This window comes from Schistocerca serialis, chromosome 10 (assembly GCF_023864345.2).
Source record: "Schistocerca serialis cubense isolate TAMUIC-IGC-003099 chromosome 10, iqSchSeri2.2, whole genome shotgun sequence".
Lineage (NCBI taxonomy): Eukaryota > Metazoa > Arthropoda > Insecta > Orthoptera > Acrididae > Schistocerca > Schistocerca serialis.
The window spans coordinates 177609126-177622946 of NC_064647.1; the positions used below are offsets into that span (position 1 = coordinate 177609126).

Consider the following 13821-nt stretch of genomic DNA (forward strand, 5'->3'; position numbering starts at 1 on the left):
TCTCGCTGTTCCAGACTGAAGCGCCTAGAACCGCTCGGCCACAACCTTTTCTTTCAGTCGTCTGACATGAGGTAAATCATTTCTGTTGTTCTTGTTATCTTAAATATTCATACAGTAATACTTTTTCACAACATTTATGTTCAAACAGTGTCTTTTCGCCTGCAAACGTAGTTCATGGCCCAGAGTGAAATTTTCACTCTGCAGCGGAATGTGTGCTGTTATGAAATTTCCTGGCAGATTCCTGGCAGGTCCCGAGTTCGAATCTCTGTCTGCCATATAGTTTTAATCTGCCAGGAAATTCTTGTTGTTTCTGCGTTTGAGAGTTTCATCTGCGAACCACTAACGCTGACATGGAGTCCGATAGGGAAATGTGGCCACACTACTCTTCAGGGAAAGGGCCAATGTATTTATCCCAATAAGAGTTTGTTAGTTCCATGTACCACGCTTAATACGAAAGGGCGTCCAATAAGTACTGCAACACTTTTTTTTAAGGCAGATTGGTTTTCCAGTATACCATATTATTACCTACACATCTGGTTACAAAACTCTAATGTCAACATATTCTCCGTTCAGTGCGACGGCCTTATGCCACCTTATTGGGAGCGCCGCATTGTACCACTCCACTGGTCGACGTTGGAGCCAACAGTTTTCTCCATCGATAACTCCCCTCCCCCCCCCCCCCCCCCCTCATCCATGTACTGCGTCCCGCAGGCTGCATTCTTCATCGAGCCCAACAGACGGAAGGTGCGAGACCTGGGTTCTAAGATGGATTGGATGAAGAAGAACAGTCCAATGAAGTTTTGTGAGCTCCTCCCGGGTGCGCACACTAGTGTGAGGCCTTGCGTTGTCATGAAGGCGGGGAAATTCGTTTGCATTTTTGTGGCAACAAACGCGCTGAAGTTGTTTTTTTCAATTTCCTGGGGGTAGCACTCCACCATTCAGAATTGGTTGTTGCACCATGATGGAGAACATCAAACAGAAGAACCCCTTCAGAGCCCCAGAGCACCGTCGCCATGACTCTTCCTGCTGAGGGTGTGGCTGTGAACTTTCTCTTTGGTGGAGAAGTGTTGTGGTGCCACTCCGTGGATTGCCGCTTTATTTCCAGTTCGAAGTGATGTCTCTGTAGGAATTCTGCAAGCACCTGTTAATATGTATGGTGCTTTGGTTTTTCGCCAGAAGAAACAACATTTCTCTTCCTGGACTGCACCCCCGTTACGGACGCCATTTTCAAGGCTACGTATGGCGCCTTTATTATTTATTTATTTTTAGCTCATTAGTAACTGGATCGAGACCATACAATGAATTATAGTAATGAATGTTAAATAGATATCACTTAAGTTTACGTTTGGTAAAATATGTTTCATACAAACTCTCTGCGCTTGAGCATGAGCATTCTGTTAAAGGTCCGTTCATGTATTTTTAACCGTGTTTCTTCTCTCTGTGGTGAATCGGACTTCGTGAAAAAAGCAGAACCCTAAGACTACGGTTGCTCGAGCTGGATGACGTTTTGCTTAAAAATACGGAACGTTTTGCAATGCCAAGTCACCCAACAATATTACATAGACTAAAGCCACAAAATAAAACAAACATACGTTAGTAATAACAATATATTCTGACAAACTGCCTATTGGCTTCTGTCTCGGGTTCTTCGGCCGACGTTCATCTAATGATTTTTCTGACGTTTCGCCAGCACGAGTGGCTGGCATTGTCAAAGCTTCACCCTCCATTGCCGATGGTGAACTGGAGCCGAGCTCGCGGGCGCAGACTACATGTACCTGGCGCACAGTTGGTTTGACAGACAACGGATGTTGGGAAAGAGATTCCAAGCTTTTCCGCTCTAATGTTTTAGTCATATGCTCACCTGAAGATGTGGCTTTTAGCCTCACGAAACCGGTAGCGGTATAGTAATAAAGGACCAAATACAACTGAAGCGTTTATTAATACCCGAGATGGGAAATCAACAAAATTCATTCGTTTCATTTTACTGGACTTCTGTAATACAGGAACGTATAAACTTACCGTTAGCTGGACGATGAGACTTTTGAGTGGAAAGGGCCAAGTGAAGCGATAGTGACAAACTGTCTGCACGATTTCATTAATAACATACAAAAATGGAGAGCATCTGCATATATTTCCAGAACACTGCAGTATCGTAAAAGACATCACAACGTGGTGCATTTTCTAGTACACAAACGTCATCACAGGATCTTTGACGACAAAAATTCATGCTTTTCCTGCCCAAGCTGCAGCTTTTACCCTGTGATCGCACCTTTCGGTTAGATGAAAATGAAAGAAGAAAACATGATCCGTTTTAACTACCAAGGGACTGCAAACAACTCCTCAAGAATACATCCAAGACAGTTGATCTCACACAAGAATCTGTTTTAACACATCGTTGGTTGGTTGATTTTTTTTTTTTTTTGGGTGGGGGGGTGGGTGGGGGGTGCTAGGAAGGACCAGACAGCGAGGTCATCGGTCGCATCGGATCAGGAAAGGGTGGAGAAGGAAGTCTGCCGTGCCCTTTCAAAGGAAACATCCCGGCATTTACGTAAAGCGATTTAGGGAAATCACGGTAAACCTAAATCAGGATGACAGGACTCTGGTTCGAACCGTCGTCCTCCCGAATGCGAGTCCAGTGTGCCAGTCACTGCGCCACCTCGCTCTGTAGACTTCTCGTCCCAAGTAAAAAACCCGCTTCGGCCTGACACGAAGAGTGCTCATAATGAGAAATTTACCATTGAAATGGACTGTTTCTTTGAACACTCCAGTCAACAGAAGCATGTAGTCACCTGTAGTGTGTCGTTATCACGAGATATGTATCAAGTGAATGTTGATTTTTTTGTAAAATACATATTAAGCTAGATAGTGTATAGGAATTTTGATACTTAGTTTAGACTTTACCGCTCATCAAAATATACACAGCAGCTTTGATGATAAGAGTGTACTTTGCCAATTGGCTTTAAACAACGTAAGGGAATGTCGTACAGGGCCAGTTGACAAAGTGACCTCTTATCTTACACACTGCTTGATCTGAAGATGTCCGACAACAGTCGAATATGGAAGTTAGTATATGCTATCACAGCTAATAAAGATTTTACAAAAAGTCGACATTCACTGAAATAATAAATTACGCGTCTACACTGACAATGTCAGTTAACTGGACTGAAGCGCCAATAGGTATGCGTATTCAAATACAGAGATTTGTAAACAGGCAGCATACGGCCCTGCGGTCGGCAACTCCTATATGAGACAACAAGTGTCTGGCGCAGTTGTTAGATCGTTTACTGCTGCTACAATGGCAGGTTATCAAGATTTAAGTGAGTTTGAACGTGGCGTTATAGTCGGCGCACGAGCGGTGGGGCACAGCATCTCCGAGGTAGCGATGAAGTGGGAATTTTCCAGTACGATCATTTCACGAGTGAACCGTGAATATCAGGAATTCGGTAAAACTTCTAATCCCCGAAGTCGCTGTGCCCAAAAAAAAGATTCTACAAGAACGGGACCAACGACGACTGGAGAGAATCGTTCAACGTGACAGAAATGCAACCCCATGCCATGTCACATGCCATGGTCTGGAATCCCTTGCAATGAAAAGATACGACCACTAATGTCACATACATTGATACCCGAAACTCGTCAAAAGCTATACGATACTCCCCCGTCGGCCTAGAATTATGAAATTTGGCAAGAAGCAAGGTTTCACAGTACTAGCAAAGGAAAAAATACGAAAAATGTTAAGTTGTAGTTATGTAACATAAAAAAAAGTTTTTGTCATTTCTCATCTGATTGTCAGTCGATCCGGCCGTCTGTTAAGACCTCGTTCTCTCAGGAACTTGTGGACTTATCAAGTTGAAATTTACTTCATGCACCAAGGTTTATAGTTCGCTGGTGGTGTAATAAATGTAAGTTTGAAAGTCAAAGAACCCAAAAGGTACCGCAATTTATGTACCTAATTTTCATATTCGGAAACTCACTCATCAAAACTTTGTAGGTTCTTCCCATTTATGTAGCATGATGAAATTTGGGAAGAAGCGGGGTTTCACAGTACAACCAAATTAAAAAATCTGAAAACTGTTAATTTGTGTCTATATCGCACGAAAAAAGAATATCGTTTGTTATCTCTCAGTCTGTCCGTCCGTCCATCAAATCCCCTTTTTCTCAGGAACGGCAGATGTATCAAATTGAAGTTTGTCACATACAGATGTCTATGGCCCTTTGCTGGTGTAAAGAAGTTAAATCTAAGTCAGTGCAATCGAAAGACACGGCCATTTATGTAACAAATTTTGGTACTCGAATACTCACTTATATAAAGCATATAGGGTACTTCATATTGACGTGCAAACGCGAAATGTGGCAAGACGAAAAATTTCAAAGTACAACTGAAGGAAAAAAATAGGGAGATTGCCAATTTGTAATTATATAACGCGAAAAGACAATTCTTTTTGTTATTTGTTATCCGTCCTCAAAGTTGAAACTGAAACATTCCCAAAAGCCTTGGAACCGCTGGGACCGATATCTTGGGAGTACCAATGTCGATAACAGGCAAAAATCGTCGATATTCTCCATTTCCGGATTGGATGAACTGTCTGTATAATTAATTAGGTTTGTACAGAACCCTCAGTGCGCGTGTCCTACTTGCACATGGGCAACAGTTTTCTTTTTTATAGATAATAAATCTTTTTTTAGTTATATAGTCGCCGGTCGAAGTGGCCGTGCGGTTCTAGGCGCTACAGTCTGGAACCGAGCGACCGCTACGGTCGCAGGTTCGAATCCTGCCTCGGGCATGGATGTGTATGATGTCCTTAGGTTAGTTAGGTTTAATTAGTTCTCAGTTCTAGGCGACTGATGACCTCAGAAGTTAAGTCGCATAGTTCTCAGAGCCATTTGAACCATTTTGAAGTTATATAGTCATCTATTACGGTGTGCTGGTGGCTTAAAATAAAGCTTGGGAGAGGACGGGACCGATTAAAACTTCTTGTTCCAATTTGTAGACAGTCTTTTTCTGTTTCAAACGAAATTAGGTAATGACATATCTCGTTATTGCACCAGTGCCTTCACTTACGTCCTTATGTGAATCTTCACTATTAATTACGATACAACTTGTAAAACGGATGGGCGAGGAACGTTTGCTGAATTCGGTGTACAGGTATGAGCCAGAAGGTCTCTCAGAGTGACCCGATGATCGAAATACCAAGTTTGAAGTACGCAATAGGTTCAAAAATGGTTCAAATGCCTGTAAGCACTATGGGACTTAACATCTGAGGTCATCAGTCCCCTAGACTTAGAAATACTTAAATGTAACTAACCTAAGGACATGACACACAGCCATGCCTGAGGCAGGATTCGAACCTGCGACCGCAGCAGCAGCGCGGTTACGGACTGAAGCTCCTAGAACCACTCGGCCACAGCGGCCGGCACGTAACAGGTCACAGGGCCTAATGTATGAAGATGAGGACGACGATGATTTGATTGTTGGAACGCTAGAGAGATCGTTCGAGGATCATAGAGTGGTAAGTGCTCGAGGCAGCGGACATCCTGTTTTGGCAGACAGCGCTGGGGGGTGAAAGCGGCGACCGCGTGGCTTTCTGCCGCGCACTCAGGGGTTGGACGACGCACGCCTCACGCCCCCGTTATGTCCCGTTCGCCTGCTGCCGGAGACCGAAGTGTGTATATATAGATGCGCACATTGCCGGCGGGTGAGCGAATACCACAGCCAGACGGCGCTGGGACATCAGCTGACACACCGGCGAGGACACACTGCAGTAGTCAGTACACGGTGAGTGATCTCTACTGCACTGTGTGTGCTGCCACCATTGTGCGTTGCGCGCTAAATCTGTACTGCACTGCGGAATCTGACGATCAGTGTTCCGCACACGGATACCAACATCTGCTACGGTAATACCAATTCCTTTTTTACTCCGCAGTTGCTGCAGTTACTCATGAGTTGGTTTTGCAGCTCTAGCAGTCGCCTTGTTTGTAGACAGAGTTACTAGATATAAGGCGTGCCTGTTACGCAAGGCAACTGCTTTTTCGTACAAACCCAAAAACGTTTCAGTACATTTTTGCGCCATCGTCAGCGGTTAACTGTTTATTGAGTTCTGTAAACTATAAACGTGTTTAAAGTGATAGTTACTTTAACGACAGCTGGCCTAAAACGAGTTTTAGTCTGCTATAATAATGTTTGGGCATTATTTGGCTGTGTAGGAACCTCTGTACATTATTGCATTTTCTAACTTGTCATCTGCAATTACATAATGTTATTCGATTGGCGAGTTACCATATTACTTTCTCTGTAAACATACTCTTGCTGTGTGACAGTATTTCGCTACTATATTTTGCCGTTACTGACAGTTTGTTTACGAAAATCGTTTCTCACCTCTAAACGTTCAAATGTGTGTGAAATCTAATGGGACTTAACTGCTAAGGTCGTCAGTCCCTAAGCTTCCACACTACTTAACCGAAATTATCCTAAGAACAAACACACACACACACACACACACACACACACACACACACACACACATGCCCGAGGGAGAACTCGAACCTCCGCCGGGACAAGCCGCACAGTCCATGACTGCAGCGCCCTGAGACCGCTCGGCTAATCCCGCGCGGCTTCTCACCTCTCTTCGCATCTGTGTAGTGTTGGAGTGTGCTTCTCAACAACAGATGAGAGTGCAGGCGAGATGCGATTTTCGAAAACAAACTGTAAGTAGTGGCAAAACATAGTCGCGAAATATTTTCACACAGCAAAATTAGGTTTAGAGAGAAAGTGACCTGATAACTCCCCAACCAACGTCTCGCTATTTTTTTGCAGATGACAAGTTATCAGTATCCAATAACGTACAGGGGGTCCTACATAACACAATAATGTTAAAGAATTTTGGTAATTACAGCTACAGACATAAACGGTTTTTTGTCTAAGTTTCGTAAGAATAATGATCAATTAAAGTTCTTTACAATTTACAGAACTGAACAAAGAGAAACCACCGACGATGGCACAAAAAGAAGTTGAAATGTTTTTGCGTTTAAATGAAAAAACAGTGTTTGCGCAACAGGCGGACCTTATATCCAGTGAAGTTCCAGCAGTGATAGCACTGAAAGAATGGAATGTAATAAATATTTATTCACAGAAAACGAGTATCGTACAAAAGATTAACATTGTCGAGTTAAAGGAAGGTACCTTGGTGTCAAACACTTATTTAATTTCAGTAGTACTACCTGTCACATATACGTGCATCTATTATCTTACACATTTTTCATTAGTCACCAAGCGCGAGAACTGACAGACGTCAGCTGATTCAGTAGTAAGTTTATGATACGATTTTGGCCAGACAGTGTGCTGAACACTGCAATGGACTGTCGACTTTTGCTCTTGGTGACTGTTGAAAAATGTATATTATTATCATCATCGTCGTCATCACCTTCATTTCAAGAGGTGGACTCCACTACCTGTTCCGGAAACCATATTGCGTTGGACGTCGGACGGTTCTCTGTCCAGAGGGCTTGTACTTCAGGCATAGTCTAGGCAGAGTCCTTTCCAAATAGTTACAACAGCTGAATTCATACCTTTTAATTTTCCTTTCCGAGTCGAAAACCTCTAGCTGTTGCCGTATGCTGTGCTTCGTAATTTTTTCGTCTGTGTGCAGCCATTGACTGTCCAGAGAAATTTCATCTCAACTGACGTAGTTTTGCTTTTGTGTTTCTTTGAGGGTTCCTACACCTCAGTTCCATACTATACAACCGGAAACACCATTGGTTTATAAAGCTTCGTCATAGTTTTCTTTGTGGTGTTACATTTTAGAGTTCTGTGAGTCGTTCCACATACATGTTTAAATCTGCAAAATTTCATGCCTATTTCGCGCTCTATTTTTTGAATCTATTTTACATCCAAGATAATTAAACGTGGATACCTGCTCCAGTACTTTCACAGTTATCTGAACTTTGCATCTTACCATGTTTTTTTCCAGAAAAGCTGATACTTTTTATTTATGTGGAGACGTTATTAGTCCATATTCTTCTGATGAATAATTTAAGATGTATGCCCCTTTCGTAAATTATCTTCTGTCTGTTGCACAATAACAGCATCGTGGCGTATATGATACTACTTTATCTGTACTGCGGCGTGAGCTTTATACCACACTTAAAAAATTTGTTTCCATCTTTGTATGACTTCGTCCAAGTAGATATTAAAAAGTTTTGGGGAGAGATAGTAACGTCTAAGTCCCTCATTGGTTTTAGTGGTGCTATTAGTTGCCTACATCTTTCAATAAACACAGTAGTGTTTTCAATAAAACGAGAGCCGGCCGAAGTGGCCGTGCGGTTCTAGGCGCTGCAGTCTGGCACCGCGAGACCGCTACGGTCGCAGGTTCGAATCCTGCCTCGGGCATGGATGTGTGTGATGTCCTTAGGTTAGTTATGTTTAACTAGTTCTGAGTTCTAGGGGACTAATGACCTCAGAAGTTGAGCCCCATAGTGTTCAGAGCCATTTGAACCATTTTTGAATAAAACGGAAAAATAGCTAAAGTTGGAAATTCCTTTTTCGTTTACTTGATGACTAGTATGCTTCGTAACTGTTCATTTGCACTTTGTTATACATATATGTTTGTTATCTTGACATGTTTCTTGTATTTTGGCAAATACCATTTTGACTATCTGGAAGATTGGAAAATGGATGCCGATCACCAAGTAAATAAAAGTAAAATTTGCCACCTTGGCTGTTTTTCAGTTGTATTGATTAATTGTATTGACTAACACAAGTTGTTTCTCTGCAATTACTGCGTCATACTGGAAGTTCGTGTGTACTGTAGGTTTTGATATAGACTTTCCACCGCTTTTGCCGGCCGCGGTGGTCTAGCGGTTCTAGGCGCTCAGTCCGGAACCGCGAGACTGCTACGGTCGCAGGTTCGAATCCTGCCTCGGGCATGGATGTGTGTGATGTCCTTAGGTTAGTTAGGTTTAAGTAGTTCTAAATTCTAGGTGACTGAAGACCTCAGATGATGTCCCATAGTGCTCAGAACCATTTGAACCATTCCACTGCTTTTACTAATTATCTGGTAAACCTCTTCTCATAAAGATTTCCCAGAGCACGTCTCAATTCCAGCTGTCAAACGCCGTTTGAAAATCACGGAAGGCGACGTAAGTTTTGAAATTGAATTTCCTTTTTTTCTCCAGCCCTGTCTGTTCTACGCTGACGATATTATGTGGTACGCCCTTCACCTTAATACTGATTATTCTGTGGTGTATTTTTTAGGCATTGTCCAGCAAACTAACGTCCTTATAATTTTCAAGTTCACTCGTGTCATTCATGTACACAGGAATGATCTTCGCTTTTAGCGAATTTTCAGATACGCTTCCTTTCCAGCACACATGTAAAATAATATATTACAAATTTTAATGGTCTTAATCACAACACAATGTACAAGTAATAACAACTATAAGATAATCGATTTCGGTTGAGTAGCAATCATTTTCAGACCAAGCATACACTATAACTGTATACTACTAAGCGCCATGCCGCCATAGCGAGGTGGCGCAGTGGTTAGCACACTGGAGGACGACGGTTCAAACCCGCGTTTGGCCATCCTAACTTAGGTTTTCCGTGATTTCCCTAAATCGCTTCAGGCGAATGCCGGGATGGTTCCTTCGAAAGGGCACAGCCGACTTCCTTCTCCATCCTTCCCTAATCAGATGGCACTGATGACATCACTGTTTCGTCCGCCCCCCCAAATTAACCTGCCAACCGTAGAATCGTTACTAAGCGCAACTTGTCAATATTTAAAGGCTGGTCTGATGATGACAACGTAAAAAACAAGTCCCATACGGTGTAATTGTTGTTCACTACGTTGCCCTGCGATCAAGACAGTTAAAATTTACCATTAACCCCCTCACCATTTAAAGAATCGAGATCCGAAGTGTAAAACACCTTCAAACGTCTGATTGCTTCACAACTAAGTTAATGTGTTAAATATTTGGCGTTCAGCATGTGAGCGAGAAAAAGGTTAGAAAAGGTTTGAAATTATGTTTTAATTTTATTGGAAGTCGCTAAGTGCTCTGTTTCTCCGTTTCTCAAACGGAATGAATTTAGTGTGTCAAATTGCGCAAAGCGAGTTACGCTCAAGACATTCACATAGTTTCTAAGTTTAGTGCTTGCTTATTGTATTAAAACTGTGCAAGAAAATAATACGTTCCAATGATTAGACGCTGACAGCATTTTAAATTTTTAAATTCGGTCAGTTATTTATTGAAATAATGAGCTGAAGTGTGCACCCTGTACCGACTTAGCCATTTACTAATATAAATAATAAACAATACAGATTGCTTTGTCTTCCTCGTCCGCAGCTCGTGGTCGTGCGGTAGCGTTCTCGCTTCCCGCGCCTGGGTTCCCGGGTTCGATTCCCGGCGGGGTCAGGGTTTTTCTCTGCCTCGTGGTGACTGGGTGTTGTGTGATGTCCTTAGCTTAGTTAGGTTTAAGTAGTTCTAAGTTCTAGGGGACTGATGACCATGGATGTTAAGTCCCATAGTGCTCAGAGCCATTTGAACCATTTTGTCTTCCTCACCTCAGCAAGTCAGGTTCTACATTTTACATACAAGATTCATATATATGTGATGGCTACTGTAACTGAAACAATTATGTGCACTCTAAGAACAAAAAAAAAGAAAAAGACGCACAACGAAGGAATTATCCGAATGAGACGGAAATCAGTACATGTGACATACATGTGCAGACCAGCAAATTATTACAGTTCCAGAAAAATTTGATGATTTATTTAAGAGAAAGAGCTTCACAAATTGAGTATATCAGTTGCACTTTGGTATAGCTCCGGCACTTATGCAAGCAGTTATTCGGCTTAGCATTGATTGGAGTAGATGTGGCATGTCCTCCTGAGGGACATCGTGCGAAATTATGCCCAACTGACTCGTTGGACAGACAAACTCCCAAGCTGATTGGAGTCCCCACCCATAATGAGAAAAGTCGACGATATTTTACGCCCCGTTTTATTGCCCTTCATTGCAAACTGTCTGGGCTTTCGTGCCAGCCGCATAGTGCCTGCCCGCATACGGCGAGAGTTTTTCCTGCTTGTCTTCTGGTTCGCCAAACCCCTACCTTCGCCAGCAAGATCGCCGCATCTTCCCGCAACTGAGACCGTCTGGAGCATTGTGGGTAGGACCCCCTAGCTAGCTCAGGCTTTTTAAGGTATAACGCACCACTTGGGCAGGATTTTGCACGATATCCTGTAGGAGGACATCCAGTCAATGCCACGCCGAGTTACTACTTGCATAAGGGCCAGAGATGGATCAACGCGTTACTGACTTGCTCAATTTGTGAAGCTCTTTTTCTTGAATGATTCATTAAATTTTTCTGACATTGTAATCATTTATTTGTCTGCACACTTAAATCACGTCTACTGATTCCGTTCCATTCAGATAATTCTTTCGTGCTGTATCTTTTTTTTTTAGTGTATACGAGTATGATGCCAGAAACATGCCTTTAAGCTAATGCTGCGTAAAGCCTGGACTTGAAGATACTCGCTTACACGGCACTGGTTGTCTGTAAACAATTTTTGTCGTCCCCTGACGACGTTCTGTACATAGTGTAGTGAAACTCGACGTAGCAGTTTATAGCTGATACTTAATGTTAACTGGCATATATGCTAACAAAGGAAGTTCGTGACTTCGAACGCTCAGAACCGCATGAAAATGTGTTGTCGTACAAATTGGTCACTCAAAATATGTAGCCATTAGCTTGCGAAACGCGGCTATTGTTTGCTAGCTGCTATTATCTGCGGGGGTCTACTGCCGTGTGATTAGTGATCATGCCATAAGGTTTGTCCTCTGGTAGATGAATGTTATTCAAACAAGGATTTTACAGCTAAGATATTGCCCCCGGAGGCAACACAGTATTGCCAACCGCTTGCTGCGTAGTTCTTTAAGCACGATAAGCTCTACATGGGAACGAACGTTCATTTTGTGGCATACAGTGTAAAAAAATCACAAGTAAAATCACACCCATCCACTTTCTATCATCAGATTTCACTATGAGTTGTACAGTCAACTTTCTGCGCTGCAATACAAGCCTATGTTACAATATGCTTAGAAAATGGGACTGACATACCAATATCATCGTTTGATAATGCAATTAGTTTGGTATTTAACTGTTTCAACGCAAAAGTTGTGTTGAATGTCAAAAAGTGGCTTCAGTCGGGTGTGCCTACTTTCTGTGCCACTTTGCTTTGACCACTTCGTTTAAATTCCACACCTGCTCTTTGAGGAATCAATAACTGTGCAACATTATCGGGTCCGCAGTAAAGTTGGTTATTGAGATAGCACAATTATTTTAAGAAGACGGAGATCCTCGTGCTTCCTCTTCTTCTTTCTTCGATTTCGGTCTTCTACGTATCAGGTGAAGTAACTACATGATGTCTTGTTTCCTGAGTTTCAGTTTTTCCAGTATTTCTTCATTCTTTCCTGTGACCTATTTTTCTTTCACCTCTCCACACCTTGATGCGCTTTCTGACCCATTCCTGAAAAACCCCCAAACTTCCTAATCTTGTTTAGAAAAGTTGGACTACTTAGGATTTCTGCCTATGTTAAGTTAATTTCTCCCTGAACCAACTGATTTTATTCTGGGATTTTTTTTTTGAATGGTCGCATACTTTCTTTAGACAGATTTTCCGGGTTCATTCGAACCAAGAGACCATGAAACTAAATTCGCCTTCTCCTAAGAGCATCAGGTAGTTTTTCACTTTGGCTATGAATTTCTTCATTTCTTCTTCTCATCTTCGTAATTCCAACTTTTTCCGTAGTACCCTCCTTTCCTTTTCTTTCCAACGCCCCCCCCCCCCTCCAATTTCTCCATTTTTGTTGAGGACTAAACATTCTGCTACACGAAGACACTTCTGATCTATGATAGTGCTGTAGTGCTGGAATTTTTTTTTCTATTGAGTGATTTTTTATTGTAAATGTCAGTCGTTATTTGATAAGCCAGTTCCATTTTCTGAGCTCTATTATTGTTTTATAATTTATCTAAAACGTTTTGCTGTATTATTCCCCCTAAGAGCTTAAATTTATTTATTGAATCTACTGTATCCTGTGCCTAGGAATTCTGAATCATTTTTAATGTTCGTTACGAATTGTGTTTCTCGAAAGAAATTGGCAATCGAGCCTTTTCCGCTGTCTCTTTCAACAGACTGATTTTCTCCTTTACTGTATCGATGTTTTCGGAAAATATTGCTTAATCATCTGCAAAGGCTAGACATTTGAGCTTGAGGTTCGAGTTTTTATATACAGTCTGATTTCTTGGGTTCCCTTTTCTTGACTAAGATTACCCATTCCAAAACGCAGATGAAGAGTTATGGGGACAGGCCGTCACCTCGCCGCCACCAATTTGAATTTCAAATCATTTCGAAATTCCTCTACTGAATTTTATTTTGCACTTTGTTTCAGTCAATGTTTCTGTAACTGCTTCCTCTGTCTACGTGCATCTCCTCCACCTTCCCTACCCCCACGGTGTCTCTGTCCATCTGCTCCTTCTCCCCACTGTCCATCTGCTGTTTCTCCCTCTGCCCATATCCTTCTGCCCATCTCCTCCTTCCCCTCTATCTCTTCCTCATTCCCTTTATTTTTCTCCTCCTCCTCTCTCTTTCCATCTCCTACTCTTTGCTTTCTCTGTCTTTATCCTCTGCCTCTTCCTTTTTCTGTTCAATTCCCCTTCTTCCTGTCCGTCTTCTCCTCCACCAAATCCGTGTCCATGTCCTCCATTCCCTTCTCTATCTGACAGTCTCTTCCTCCACTGTTGTCCGCAGCTCGTGGTCGTGCGGTAGC

The 13821-nt window shown here is 42.3% G+C and overlaps 1 protein-coding gene across 1 annotated transcript in view; it reads left to right on the forward strand.

The window, feature by feature from the left end:
• The first annotated feature begins 5438 nt into the window (after positions 1 to 5438).
• LOC126424644 (uncharacterized) overlaps positions 5439 to 13821 on the forward strand; it is a 29899-nt gene continuing 21516 nt past the window's right edge. The window contains exon 1 of the mRNA XM_050087376.1: positions 5439 to 5510. Coding sequence (XP_049943333.1) covers positions 5439 to 5510 — 72 coding nt within the window. The remainder of the gene's footprint in view (positions 5511 to 13821) is intronic.